A 14,971-nucleotide genomic window follows, 5' to 3' on the forward strand; every position below is an offset into this window, starting at 1 on the left:
TTTGTTATATACTCTTCACAAGGTTTTCACACACTGTTGCTGGTATTTTGGCCCATTCCTCCATGCAGATCTCCTCTAGAGCAGTGATGTTTTGGGGCTGTTGCTGGGCAACACAGACTTTCAACTCCCTCCAAAGATTTTCTATGGGGTTGAGATCTGGAGACTGGCTAGGCCACTCCAGGACCTTGAGAAACGCTTCTTACGAAGCCACTCCTTCGTTGCCCGGGCGTTGTGTTTGGGATCATTGTCATGCTGAAAGACCCAGCCACGTTTCATCTTCAATACCCTTGCTGATGGAAGGAGGTTTTCACTCAAAATCTCACGATACATGGCCCCATTCATTCTTTCCTTTACACGGATCAGTCGCCCTGGTCCCTTTGGAGCTGGGCCCCAAAGCATGATGTTTCCACCCCCATGCTTCACAGTAGGTATGGTGTTCTTTGGATGCAACTCAGCATTCTTTGTCCTCCAAACACGACGAGTTGAGTTTTTACCAAAAAGTTATATTTTGGTTTCATCTGACCATATGACATTCTCCCAATCTTCTTCTGGATCATCCAAATGCTCTCTAGCAAACTTTAGACGGGCCTGGACATGTACTGGCTTAAGCAGGGGGACACGTCTGGCACTGCAGGATTTGAGTCCCTAGCGGCGTAGTGTGTTACTGATGGTAGGCTTTGTTACTTTGGTCCCAGCTCTCTGCAGGTCATTCACTAGGTCCCCCTGTGTGGTTCTGGGATTTTTGCTCACCGTTCTTGGGGTCATTTTGACCCCACGCGGTGAGGTCTTGCGTGGAGCCCCAGATCGAGGGAGATTATCAGTGGTCTTGTATGTCTTCCATTTCCTAATAATTGCTCCCACAGTTGATTTCTTCAAACCAAGCTGCTTACCTATTGCAGATTCAGTCTTCCCAGCCTGGTGCAGGTCTACAATTTTGTTTCTGGTGTCCTTTGACAGCTCTTTGGTCTTGGCCATAGTGGAGTTTGGAGTGTGACTGTTTGAGGTTGTGGACAGGTGTCTTTTATACTGATAACAAGTTCAAACAGGTGCCATTAATACAGGTAACGAGTGGAGGACAGAGGAGCCTATTAAAGAAGAAGTTACAGGTCTGTGAGAGCCAGAAATCTTGCTTGTTTGTAGGTGACCAAATAATTATTTTCCACCATAATTTGCATGTAAATTATTTAAAAATCCTACAATGTAATTTTCTGGATTTTTTTCCCTCATTTTGTCTGTCATAGTTGAAGTGTACCTATGATAAATTAAGGCCTCTCTCATCTTTTTAAGTGGGAGAACATGCTCAATTGGTGGCTGACTAAATACTTTTTTGCCCCACTGTAAGTATTCAGACCTTTTGCTATGAGACTCGAAACTGAGCTCAGGTGCATCCTGTTTCCATTGATCAACCTTGAGATGTTTCTACAACTTGGGAGTCCACCTGTGGTAAATTCAATTGATTGGACATGATTTGGAAAGGCACACATCTGTCTATATAAGGTACCGCAGTTGAAAGTGTATGTCAGAGCAAAAACCAAGCTATGAGGTCAAAGGAATTGTCTGTAGAGCGCCGAGATAGGATTATGTGGAGGCACAGGTCTGGGGAAGGGTACCAAAAAATGTCTATCATTGAAGGTCCCCAAGAACACCGTGGTCTCCATCATTCTTAAACGGAAGAAGTTTGGAAACACCAAGACTCTTCCTAGAGTTGGCCACTCTGCCAAACTGAGCTCACGGGGGAGAAGGGCCTTGGTCAGGGAGGTGACCAAGAACCCAATAGTCACTCTGACAGTGCTCTAGAGTTCTAGAAGGACAACCATCTCTGCAGCACTCCACCAATAATGTCTTTATGATAAGAGTGGCAAGACTAAAGCCACTCCTCAGTAAAAGTCACTTAACAGCCTGCTTGGAGTTTGCCAAAAGGCGCCTAAAGACTCTTAGACATGAGAAACAAGATCCTCTGCTCTGATGAAACGGAAATTGAACTCTTTTGCCTGAAGCCAAGCATCACGTCTGGAGGAAACCTGGCACCATCCCTATGCTGAAGCATGGTGGTGGCAGAATCATGCTGTGGGGATGTTTTTCAGTGGCAGGGACTGGGAGACTAATCAAGGATGAGGGAAAGATGAACGGAGCAAAGTATAGAGAGATCCTTGATGAAAACCTGCTCCAGAGCGCTCAGGACCTCAGACTGGAGCAAAGGTTCACCTTCCAACAGGACAATGACCCTAAGCACACAGCCAACACAATGCAGGAGTGGCATTGGAACAAGTGTGTGTATGTCCTTGAGTGGCCCAGCCAGAGTCCGGACATGATGTGCACCCTATCGAACTTCTCTGGAGAGACCTGAAAATAGTTGTGCAGCGACGCTCCCCAACCACTTAATAAAGAAAACAAATGTATTTCAGGTAAAAGTGATTTATTAAAGCATGAAAACATTATTAGATGTGCATCTTTGCATACATTACATGGACACGTTAAAGCATACATTAAACAAAACACAACCTGAAGCTGGTACCGCTTATGCTAAAATAATGGGTTCAATTCCATCTGTAGAAACATCTAGTTAAGACTGCGGCTTTCCCAACATTTGTGTGCCGACCGTTCATTGTAAGGTAGTTATTCACCCTCACCAAGTTTAGGATAGGCACACTGAGTGATTTGTGCTTTCTGCTGTAGATTGACCTATCAAGATGGTGTGGATATTGTGGTTTGAGTCATCGGTACCATCTGGCTTTATTTATACCTGGCGCTAACATACGTCCTTTTTCCTGATCTTGTCCACATTCTTATTGTGCCCACATATTCTGAAATATGTCTACACATGGTATTAAAATGTGTCTCATATCCATTCACAGTGTCCACATTGTGACCAGATTTCCTGGTCCCTCCCCGTATGCAAACTATTTGACAGCCATTCTTTCACAATAAGATTTATTTGAAGACATATTGATCCTGGCAGCATACCACCCTGCATCCCACTGCTGGCTTACCTCTGAAGCTAAGCAGGGTTGGTCCCTGGATGGGAGACCATATGGTGTTGGAGGGCCAGTAGGAGGCACAATTTCCTCTGGTCTTAAAAATATATCCTAGGGCAGTGATTGGGGACTTTGCCCTGTGTAGAGTGCTGTCTTTTGGATGGGATGTTCAAAAGGTGTCCTGAGACTCCGGTCAATAAAGAGCCTGTGGACTTATTGTACGAGTAGGAGTGTTAACCCTGGTTTCCTGGCTGAATTCCCAATCTGGAAATCATACCATCATGGCCACCCAATCATCCCAAGCTTCCAATTGTCTCATTCTTCTCCCCTGTAACTATTGTTACTGTAAATGAGAATGTGTTCTCAGTTAACTTACTAGGTAAAATACATTTAAAAAATGAATTCCATAAGTCAATGGTTTTAGACGATGGGATAATGATGATTTCACTGTCCAGATCCGTCTGCACTTGTAAGATATCCAAACACAGTAGGTCCTTGACCATCTCCAGAAGTGGTCAAGAAGATCAGATCACAATGTGTCTTTCAATCATCTACACCTGTCTGAAAATGTGGGCACAATAAGAATGTGGACAAGGTCGGGACAAAGGATGTATGTTACACGCATGCATAAATCTGCCTTCTGCTAAACAGTAACAACACAGTACTGTTTTCATCCTGTTGATACTGTATGAGTTCTTTGAATGATAGATACTACTCCATTCACTCCCTATGTGCATGACTACAGATTGCATGGCTCTATTCCTGCTGGCTGCCAATCGAAGGCATATCAGAACTTAAAAAAACAACAACAAATGCAATATGCTGGGCAGAAGCATTAATGCATGTTTGTCTTTAGGATTCCATGGCTAACACTTAGACACGTGTTCATTTGGTTTAAGATGATCTCAAACTCAGACCATTGTTCATATAAAAACATAATCCCTGAATTCCTGTGTATTAAGAATCCATACAATCTGTTACAGCAAAATAATGAGCAATGAGCAATGTCCTTTTCATTGCATAACATTTGATACAAAAACAGCATTGTGACACAGTGCATGGTAAGGTGACATTCACAGTGTAACTTTGATGTGATATTTGTACAGTGAATGTTGATGCCCCAAACTACAAACCAGTAATTTAAACCTTTTTTGACAACACCGTCTACTTTCTTCTCTCATAGATGTTTATATCTGATCAATTTCAAAGTGCTTTTATTTTCTACATGAAAGAAGAATTGCTCTCTTTGAGATAAGCTACCATCTGTTATGACATATATTTAATGTGATGTTGCATTTGCTCCACTTGTTATGTGAAATGGAAAGTATTTGTGTTTTATCCCATCTTACTTTTTCTCCGTCTGATTTACACTTTAGACTGCCGGACATCCTTCCATTCCATCTTAGTGTTCTGCAGGGCCTGAGTCTTTTTCTCATCCACCTGCACATAGTCCACTCTGTGTTCATCAGTAAGTAAGGGCTTCTGGAAGACATCACATCAGAGTTGGTGTACAGTAAACTACGGTAAGGACATTATTCAATCCAAACCTGTATCCAGAATAGAACTATCAGTCGTACATAGATGACACTTCCCACCTTTCCATAACGTGAAAAACAATTTTAAATTGATGCTGTTTTGTCAGTTATTCAGTGGTTATAATGCAGTCTTATTGTTCATGACATATGTCCTCTATGGTCCAGCCTGTATTCCAGCCATTAGTATTCCTTTCACTATGTCTTTTTGCTGTGAATCACCAAAACAATGAGTCAAATTTATTACCATGGAAATAGGCACAACTACACCTTGCAAGTGCTATTTGAGCCAATTCCACAATGTACTGTATTGTTTACTTCTGGGCTATTGAAATCAGATGGAAGTTGGACCAATAAAACCAAACAAATTAGATGATACATGCAATATATGTATGTTGTTCACTGTTTTAAGGTATGACCAGTACGTATGGTTTAAAGTACTATTGAAATGAAAACCTATTCTGCACCCCTGCTCAGATGGTGAAACAGACCAATAATTTGACTCGATTTCTAACATATGAGTCAATGCAAAAGTGAGACTTAAAGAAAATGTCACATACAGAACACAATACTTTGTACTTATTTGTCCTATTTTACATGTGTATTAATATTAATGTGTGAATTGTAAATGTGTTTTTTGCATGTCCCACACTCCCAGAGAGTGGGGTCACGACCAGCTATTATCAACGATGACCCTGGATTAACTAGGGTTGAGTGCCTTGCTCAAAGGCACATCGGATGATTTTTCACCTTGCTCGATCGGGATTCGAACTTTCCGTTACTGGCTCAACGCTCTAACCGCTAGTTTACCTGCCGCCCTATGCTTTCTACATTACCCATCAAAAGTTTGGACACACCTACTCATTCAAGGGTTTTTCTTATTTTTTTTATTACTATATTGTAGAATAATAGTGAAGACATCAAAGCTATGAAATAACACATATGGAATCATGTAGTAACCAAAAAAAGTGTTAAACAAATCAACATTTATTTGCAATACTTCAATGTAGCCACCCTTTGCCTTGATGACAGCTTTGCATTCTCTCAACCAACTTCATGAGGTCACCTGGAATGCATTTCAATTAACAGGTGTGCATTGTTAAAAGTTTAATTTGCTGAATTTCTTTCCTTCTTAATGAGTTTAAGCCAACCAATTTTGTTGTGACAAGGTATGGGTGGTATACAGAAGATAGACATATTTGGTAAAATACCAAGTTCATATGTTAAGAACAGCTCAAATAAGCAAAGAGAAATGACAGTCCATCATTACTTTAAGACATGAAGGTCAGTCAATCCGGAAAATTTCAAGAACTTTGAAAGTTTCTTCAATTGCAGTTGCAAAAACCATCGAACGCTATGATGAACTGGCTCTCATGAGGACCACCACAGGCCCTCTGCTGCAGAGGATAAGTTCATTAGAGTTAACTGCTCCTCAGATTGCAACCCAAATAAATTCTTCACAGAGTTCAAGTAAAGGACACATCAACATCAACTGTTCAGAGGAAACTGCGTGAATCAGGCCTTCATGGTCGAATTGCTGCAAAGAAACCACTACTAAGGGACACCAATAATAAGAAGTGACTTGTTTGGGCTAAGAAACACGAGCAATGGACATTCGACCAGTGGAAATCTGTCCTTTGGTCTGATGTGTCCACATTTGAGATTTTTTTGTTGCAACCGCTGAGTCTTTGAGACGCAGAGTAGGTGAACAGATTATTTCCACATGTGTAGTTCCCACCGTGAAGTATGGAGGAGGAGGTGGGATGGTGCTTTGCATGTGACACTGTCAGTGATTTATTTAGAATTCAAGGCACACTTAACTAGCCGGGTTAACTACCACAGCATTCTGTAGTGATACGCCATCCTATCTGGTTTGTGCTTACTGGGACGATCATTTGTTTTTCAACAGGACAATGACCCAACACACCTTCAGGCTGTGTAAGGGATATTTGACCAAGAAGGAGAGTGATGGAGTGCTGCATCAGATGACCTGGCCTCCATAATCACCCAACCTATCAAGGCACAAGGCGAGACACAGGAGGCAGATGGTTGGAGTCTTACAATGTTTATTAATCCAAAGGTGTAGGCAAGAGAATGGTCGTGGACAGGCAAAAAGGTCAAAACCAGATCAGAGTTCAATAGGTACCGAAGGGCAGGCGGGAAAGTAGTCCAGAGTCAGGCAGGGGTCAGAACCGGGAGGACTATAAAAAGAGGATAGAAAAGGAGTACGGGAAAAACACGCTGGTTGACTTGACTAAACATACAAGATGAAGAGATACAGGAAACACAGGGATAAATACACTGGGGAACATAAGTGACACCTGGAGGGGGTGGAGACAATCGATGGAACAGGTGAAACAGATCAGGGCGTGACAGTACCCGCAGGGACGCCACCTGGAGTCCTACCTGGGCGCATACCTGGCTGACCGGGGTGTTGGCGGTGGAAATCGGCGATGAGGGCCGGGTCCAAGATGTCTTTAGCAGGGACCCAGCACCTCTCCTCCGGGCCATAACCCTCCCAGTCAACCAGGTACTGGAAACCCCTGCCCTGTGGTCGAACCTTCAGGAGGCGTCTCACCGTATACGCTGGCTGGCCATCAATAACCCAGGGGGAGGAATGGGCCTGGAGACAGAAGACAAAGGACAGTGAGACACAGGCTTAATTATGGACACATGGAAAGTAGGGTGAATACGGAGAGTACGGGGTAACACAAGACAGACAGCAGTGGAACTAAGGACTCTAGAAATGGGAAAAGGACCAATGAAGTGGGGAGACAACTCTACCCAAAGGGGCAGGTCGCGAGTGGAAAGTCATCCCCTCTGCCCAATGCGATAGCGGGGAGCTGTAGTCCAGCAACGGTCCGCCTGCCGACAATACCTGGAGTTGGACTTGAGAAGGGCTATACGAGCTCTTCTCAAGGTACTTTGACCGCGGCGGACAAACATCTTGGCCGAGGGTACGCTGAGCTCTTGCTCCGAGAAGAGTGGAGGTTGATACCCGAAAGAACACTCAAATGGAGAGAGTCCCGTGGCTGAACAGGGAAGGGTATTCCGGGCATACTCCACCCAGACCAGTTGTTGGCTCCAGGTAGTGGGATTGGTTGAGACCAGGCATCTCAGTGTTGTTTCCAGATCTTGGTTGGCTCGCTCTGACTGACCGTTGGTTTGGGGATGGAATCCGGATGACAGGCTGGCTGACGACCCAATAAGGCTGCAGAATGCCTTCCAGAACTGAGACAAGAACTGGGGACCCCGATCAGAGACCATGTCTACTGGGAGTCCATGGATCCGGAAGACATGTTGCACCATAAGTTGGCCGTCTCCTTGGCAGAATTTAGTTTGAGGAGAGGGGTGAAATGGGCGGCCTTGGAGAACCGGTCGACTACCGTCAGAATGATAGTCATCAGACGGAGGAAGCCTAGGGACAAAGTCCAGAGATATGAGACCAGGGACGATGAGGGACTGCAGGAGGCCAGAAGGAGGTTGCCGTGGAGTCTTGTTTTGAGCACACACTGGGCATGCTGTGACAAAGGCAGAGACGTCAGGAACCATTGTGGGCCACCAGAAGCGTTGTCGAAGGAAGGCTAGTGTACGACGGGACCCTGGATGACAGGATCCCGTCTGGTGGAATGAGCTCATTCCAGGACCCGGGACCGGACTGGATTACGGAAAACAGCCAGTTAGCAGGGCCCTCTTCAGGTCCAGGCTGGGAGCATTGTGCCTCGCGGACTAGGTTCTCAATACCCCAATCCACAGTGGCAGCAAGGCATGAGGTAGGGAGAATGGTTTCAGAGGTCGAGGGTGTGGCAGAGGAATTGTGTAGGCGGGAGAGGGTGTCAGGCTTCACATTCTTTGACCCTGGGCAGTAGGAAATGGTGAAGATAAATCTGGTGAACAGGAGGGCCCACCGGTCCTGCCTGGACTTGAGGCGCTTGGCTGTACAGAGATATTCCAGGTTTTTATGATCGGCCCAGACCAGGAATGGCTGTTCTGCTTCTTCCAGCCAATGCCTCCACTCTTCCAATGCCATCTTCACCGCCAGGAGTTCTCGGTTGCCAACATCGTAGTTCCTTTCAGCAGGATTGAGACAATGGGACAGGAAAGTACAGGGATGAAGCCTCTGGTCCTGGGCAGATTGCTGGGACAGTATGGCCCCCACTCCAACATCCGAAGCATCCACTTCCACCACAAGTTGACACGAGGGATCCGGATTGATGAGAATGAGTGCTGTTGTGAACCTGTTGTGAACCTTGGGGGAGGTGAGTGTCGAGAGGGGGGCCGCCAGGGTGCTGTGGTTCCTAATGAAACGGCGATAGAAACCAAGAAATCATTGTAACTGCACCCTGGACTTTGGTTGAGGCCAATCCACCACTGCTTTCACCTTTCCAGGATCCATCTGAACATTTCCCTCAGCAATGACATATCCCAGAAAGGTGATTGTAGAGCGAGGAAACTCACACTTCGGCTTTCACGAACAGTTGGTTCTCCAGGAGGCACTGAAGGTCCTGTCTGACATGAAGAACATGTTCTTGTGCAGATCGGGGAAAAAACAGGATGTTGTCAAGTGGTCCAATCAATCATCGGATTGTGCTTTTGAAGCCAGGAATATGCCAAAACAACCGGAACATGGGGAGATGCAATGAGGAGGAACTGTATTGTCTCACTGTGATTCCCATCAACCCGTAATTGAACGGGCACAGTACTATGGGTGACTTCCCCTATAGAGTGGCCGTCCAGTGCCTTAGCATCCATGGGCACAGAGAGAGGCTGAGTGGGAATACCAAGCTCCGAAGCTATTGTTGCATCTGTATGACATTCATCAGCCCCAGTGTCAATGAGCACTCGGACAGACTTAGATTGGTCTCCCCACAGCACAAGCACAAAAAGGGGTGTGCGGGTGATGGGAATTAGGGAACTCCCAGTCTGACTCACAATAGTACTGGTACCCACTAGAGACAAGGGCTTCCTAATAGGGCAGGTAGCCCCTCCAAAGTACAGACAACAGTTATTACTCATCCTTTGTGAGCGTTCTCCAACTGATAACCTAGTTCTTCCCAACTGCATAGGCTCAAGAGGATCCAACTCACCTGTCGTAGATTCCCGATAGGGCTCGGGTGTCTTCGAATCCTCTTGGAAGAGCTGTCTTCAGAAACTTCTGGATTCTCTTGGAGGTGAATGCGCCATAGCGGGTGCACGAGTGTGCCGAGACCAGGCTTCCTCTCACGTTCCCTTAGGCATCCATCAATTTTAATGGTTAGGGCGATAAGGGAGTCGAGATCCATCAGCAATTCCCGAGCAGCTAGCTCATCCTTTACCTCCTCAGAAAATTAGTGCAAAATAGTATCGAAAAGAGACTCCGGATTCCATGCACTCTTGCAGCCAACGTGTGAAAATCAACCGCGTAGTCTGTCACACTATAGGAGTTTTGACTGAGTCAAGCAGTTTACGGGACGACTTTCTCCCGGAAACCGGAGACTCAAATACCTTTCTCACTTCTGCCATGAATTCCGCCAGATGACCACAAATGGCAGATTGTTGCTCCCAAACTTCCGTAGCCCAGGAATGCACCCTTCCCGACATTAGCGTAATAATATAAGCTATCTTTGATCGGTCTGAAGGAAACGAAAGATGGCTGTAGTTCAAAAATAAGCGAGCACTGAGAAAGGAAACCCCGGCAGGTACCAAGATTTCCCGAATATTGCTCCGGAGGTGGTTCTCGGGGAACCGGGGTAGGATGTACAAACTCACCACAGAAAGCGGGAAAATTACTGGGTGATTGGGGTTTTTCAGAGGTGGCAGACAACCTCTGAGCTAACTCCCTGACTTGCTCCATAATAGCCTTTAACCCATGCTCGTGGTGTTCCATCAAGGAACTAAACCCTTCCAAAAGGCTCTGTAACAACTCCTCATGTCTCCCAATGGTGGCTCCCTGCAGGGAGACAGCGTGGTGGTGCAGGTTCAAGTCTGCTGGGTCTGTCATGGCCAGTTTGTACTATCAAGGCACAAGGCGAGACCCAGATGCAGACACAGGAGGCAGATGGTTGCAGTCTTACAATGTTTATTAATCCAAAGGGGTAGGCAAGAGAATGGTCATGGACAGGCAAAAAGGTCAAAACCAGATCAGAGTTCAATAGGTACAGAAGGGCAGGCAGATTTAAGGTCAGGGCAGGAAGGATGATCAGGCAGGCAGGAAAGTAGTCCAGAGTCAGGCAGGGGTCAGAACCGGGGTGACTATAAAAAGATAATAGAAAAGGAGTACGGGAAAACCATGCTAGTTGACTTGACTAAACATACGAGACGAACTGGCACAGAGAGACAGGAAACATAGGGATAAATACACTGGGTATAAAATAAGCGACACCTGGAGAGGGTGGCGACAATCACAGGAACAGATGAAACAGATCAGGCCGTGACACAACCTCAACCCAATTGAGATGGTTTTTGATGAGTTGGACCGTAGAGTGAAGGAAAAGCAGCCAACAAGTGCTCAGCATATGTGGGAACACCTTCAAGACTGTTGGAAAAGCATTCCAGGTGAAGCTGGTTGAGAGAATGCCAAGAGTGTGCAAAGCTGTCATCAAGGCAAAGCATGGCTACTTTGAAGAATATAAAATATAAAATATATTTTGATTTGTTTAACACTTTTAGCGACTCCATATACTGTATACAGTACCAGTCAAAAGTTTGGATACACCTATTCGTTCAACGGTTTTTCTTTATTTTTACTATTTTCTAGATTGTAGAATAATACTGAAGACATAAAAACTACGAAATAACACATATGGAATCATGTAGTTACCAAAAAATATGTTTCCTAGATATAGGCGCATTGAACATTCAATTGCAGATTAAACGATAAGAGTGAGCATAGTGCCAATAATGAAAATGTGACACCAATCTGTTAACTGTCATGTGTATAAATTAAGCATGCAGAGACAAAGTGATATTACTATAGATGAATAAGTTCTTGATATGCCCACACACAATAGAATGAACATAGGGAATTGCAGTGGATGATGACGGTAATTTGAGGTCCTTTAAAACTGCCAGTGGCAGTTCAAAGTAAAAGACAGGCACTTTTAACACTGTTAAATGGTTGAATTGATTCAATGAGAGGACCATAATGAGAGGACCACAATGGAAACAAGTTTTTTGACTTTTTTTGTGTATCTTATCCTAGGCAATTTTGGTACAGTTGAAGTCGGAAGTTTACATACACGTTAGCCAAATACATTTAAACTCAGTTTGTCACAATTCCTGACATTTAATCCTAGTAAAAATGCCCTGTTTTAGGTCAGTTAGGATCACCACTTTATTTTAAGAATGTGAAATGTTTGAATAATAGTAAGAGAGAATGATTTATTTCAGCTTTTCTTTCTTTCATCACATTCCCAGTGGGCCAGAAGTTTACATACACTCCATTAGTATTTGGTAGCATTGCCTTTAAATTGTTTAACTTGGGTCAAACGCTTCGGGTAGCCTTCCACAAGCTTCCCACAATAAGTTGGGTGAATTTTGGCCTATTCCTCCTGACAGAGCTGGTGTAACTGAGTCAGGTTTGTAGGCCTCCTTGCTCGCACATGCTTTTTCAGTTCTGCCCACAAATGTTCTGTAGGATTGAGGTCAGGGCTTTGTGATGGCCATTCCATACCTCTTACAATACCTTGACTTTGTTGTCCTGAAGCAATTTTGCCACAACTTTGGAAGTATGCTTGGGGTCATTGTCCATTTGGAAGACCCATTTGCAACCAAGCTTTAACTTCCTGACTGATGTCTTGAGATGTTGCTTCAATATATCCACATAATTGATCCACATGTTGTCATCTATTTTGTGAAGTGCACCAGTGCCTCCTGCAGCAAAGCACCCCCACAACATGCTTCACAGTTGGGATGGTGTTCTTTGGCTTGCAAGCCTCCCCCTTTTTCCTCCAAACACAACGATGGTCATTATGGCCAAACAGTTGGTCATCAGACCAGAGGACATTTTTCCAAAAAGTACAATCTTTGTCCCCATGTCCAGTTGCAAACCGTAGTCTGGCATTTTTATGGCGGTTTTGGAGCAATGGCTTCTTCCTTGCTGAGCGCCCTTTCAGGTTATGTCGATATAAGACTTGTTTTACTGTGAATATATATAAGACTCATTTTACTGTGGATATGGATACATTTGTACCTGTTTCCTACCGCATCTTCACAAGGTCCTTTGCTGTTGTTCTGGAATGTATTCGCACTTTTTGCACCAAAGTACGTTCATCTCTAGGAGACAGAACGCGTCTCCTTCTTGAGCGGTATGATGGCTGCGTGGTCCCATGGTGTTTATACTTGCGTACTATTGTTTGTACAGATGAATGTGGTACCTTCAGGCATGTAAAATGGGTGGTGTAAAAATTTTATGTTTTTAAAATGGTCAAATCAAATCAATGTCTTGCTTTGGAAACAAACCCATTGTCACACCCTGACCATAGTTTGCTTTGTATGTTCTATGTTTTGTTTGGACAGGGTGTGATCTGAGTGGGCATTCTATGTTGGATGTCTTGTTTGTCTGTTTCTGTGTTTGGGCCTGATATGGTTCTCAATCAGAGGCAGGTGTTAGTCATTGTCTCTGATTGGGAGCCATATTTAGGTATCCTGTTTTGTGTTGGGTTTTGTGGGTGATTGTTCCTGTCTCTGTCTCTGTCTCTGTCTCTGTCTCTGTCTCTGTCTCTGTCTCTGTCTCTGTCTCTGTCTCTGTCTCTGTCTCTGTCTCTGTCTCTGTCTCTGTCTCTGTCTCTGTCTCTGTCTCTGTCTGTGTTACACCAGATAGGGCTGTTTTCGGTTTTTCACGTTTCTTGTTTTTGTATATTGTTCTATTTTCATCTTTATTAAAGATGTATCAAAATAACCACGCTGCGTTTTGGTCTGCCTCTCCTTCCCAGGAAGAATCCCGTTACACCCATTCCTACCATTTGACCTCTGTCTATTCAATCAAGCTTACCTTTTGCACAGGAGAGGGGGATGCGGAATTGAAATCCAGTGAAAGGTAGTCAAGGTTTGATCTCCTAAGCCACTGCTGGGAGGCGCCCTCGTTTGTAGTGGAGAACTGTTGCCTTGACTCCTGAAATTAAAAGAATCCCAGTTACAATGAGTCTCACCTCACATTCATACATATTTTGATCTCGGAATATGTTATGTCATATGGTTCACTAATACAGAACATTTTTCATTTTGTATCGCTAGTTTCAGGTGAATATCAATTGTAATATTTTAAGCCTTTCTTAGTACCCCAAACATAAATAAATATTCATGATGCTCAAAGCTTTATTCCCCTGCTTTAGGCAGTTTGGAACTCAGAGTTTAGACACAACAGCTGAATTATTCATGGTAGGGGAGGGAAGTAGTCTGTCTATGAACTGACTTGGGTACTTTTCTTCTCGCTGATGATTGCGGAAACAGAAGTGTATGTATAACTATTTATAATGTCAATATAGAAGGTAACTTTACTACTGGAATGCTGGCTTCTTGGTCTCCTTTAATTCCCAGTGTTCCTTGCAGTGAATTTCTGGGAACAACACAAACAAACACACACAAATAAATCCAGCTTTTTTTTCATTTTAGAATTTGGACAGAAAGAGAGCTGAGAGTTCAGGATGAAGAGAGTAAAATTTCAGACTCACCCTGGCTCTGTCATGGTTCTGATCAAAGGCATATGAGTCGGACATTCTCTGATAGTGGACAGACCCCTCAGGTCCAGTGGTGGAGGCCGTGCTGCAAACCAGAGAAACAATATGGTGAGGTGAGGCAAGCAACCCTCAAATTCTCTTTCGGACAATAATGATCAGCTGTACTTTTCCCCCAACAAAGGACATTTGTGTTGAAACAGCAATTTTTCAAATAGAGCCATGCTGCAAATGTTGACTCAGGAAATACTGTCCTGAAAGGAGACTATCACAGGAAGTCACAAGATTCAATAGAATGTGAAAACCTTTTTCATTTTGCTTTTCCTCAAAATACATGCTTATGAAAGCATTTTTTATGCTTCCTCTACTTAGTACCCACTGCTGGAATGAGGATTAAATACATTATGAAGCCCTTTTATACATGTTTTTTTACTTCCTTTTTGTTCATTACCTCTCCTGCGTGGTTTGAGATCCCTGTTGATTGGAGGTGGTTCTAGATCCCCAGGTAGATCTGCAATGGGAAGGGGGGTGGGAGCGAGAGGGGCCTCTGTTTTGCCATTAGCCTTGAGGAAGCTGATTGGAGTGGGGCTCATAGGGATGTAGCCGTCCGATACATCTTCACCAACACAGACACCCGGAGAGGCCATGGACACGTAAGAGTCCTCATGGCAGTTTGGACATTGAGTGGCAATGAAATGTGGCTACAAGACAACAAGACCAGACCAACTTAGGAATTTGTACTACAGCATGGCCTAGAATGATGTAATAAGTCACTTACAAATCCTATATTGTTGTTTGAGATTCAAAAAGG

General features: G+C 44.2%; 1 protein-coding gene across 2 annotated transcripts in view; it reads right to left on the reverse strand.

Annotated features, from left to right (window-relative positions):
• Nucleotides 1–2,399: 2,399 nt before the first annotated feature.
• gab3 (GRB2 associated binding protein 3) overlaps nt 2,400–14,971 on the reverse strand; it is a 28,374-nt gene continuing 15,802 nt past the window's right edge. For both annotated transcript variants that reach the window (XM_021623235.3, XM_021623236.3), the window contains exons 6-10: nt 14,612–14,861; nt 14,158–14,248; nt 13,985–14,042; nt 13,479–13,598; nt 2,400–4,457 (exon numbers count right to left, since the gene is read on the reverse strand). In XM_021623235.3, the coding sequence (XP_021478910.1) occupies nt 4,341–4,457; nt 13,479–13,598; nt 13,985–14,042; nt 14,158–14,248; nt 14,612–14,861 (636 nt within the window). In that variant the 3' untranslated portion in view covers nt 2,400–4,340. The remainder of the gene's footprint in view (nt 4,458–13,478; nt 13,599–13,984; nt 14,043–14,157; nt 14,249–14,611; nt 14,862–14,971) is intronic.

The sequence above is a fragment of the Oncorhynchus mykiss genome, chromosome 12 (assembly GCF_057628025.1).
Source record: "Oncorhynchus mykiss isolate SJ-2025 chromosome 12, ASM5762802v1, whole genome shotgun sequence".
Taxonomy (NCBI): Eukaryota; Metazoa; Chordata; class Actinopteri; order Salmoniformes; family Salmonidae; genus Oncorhynchus; species Oncorhynchus mykiss.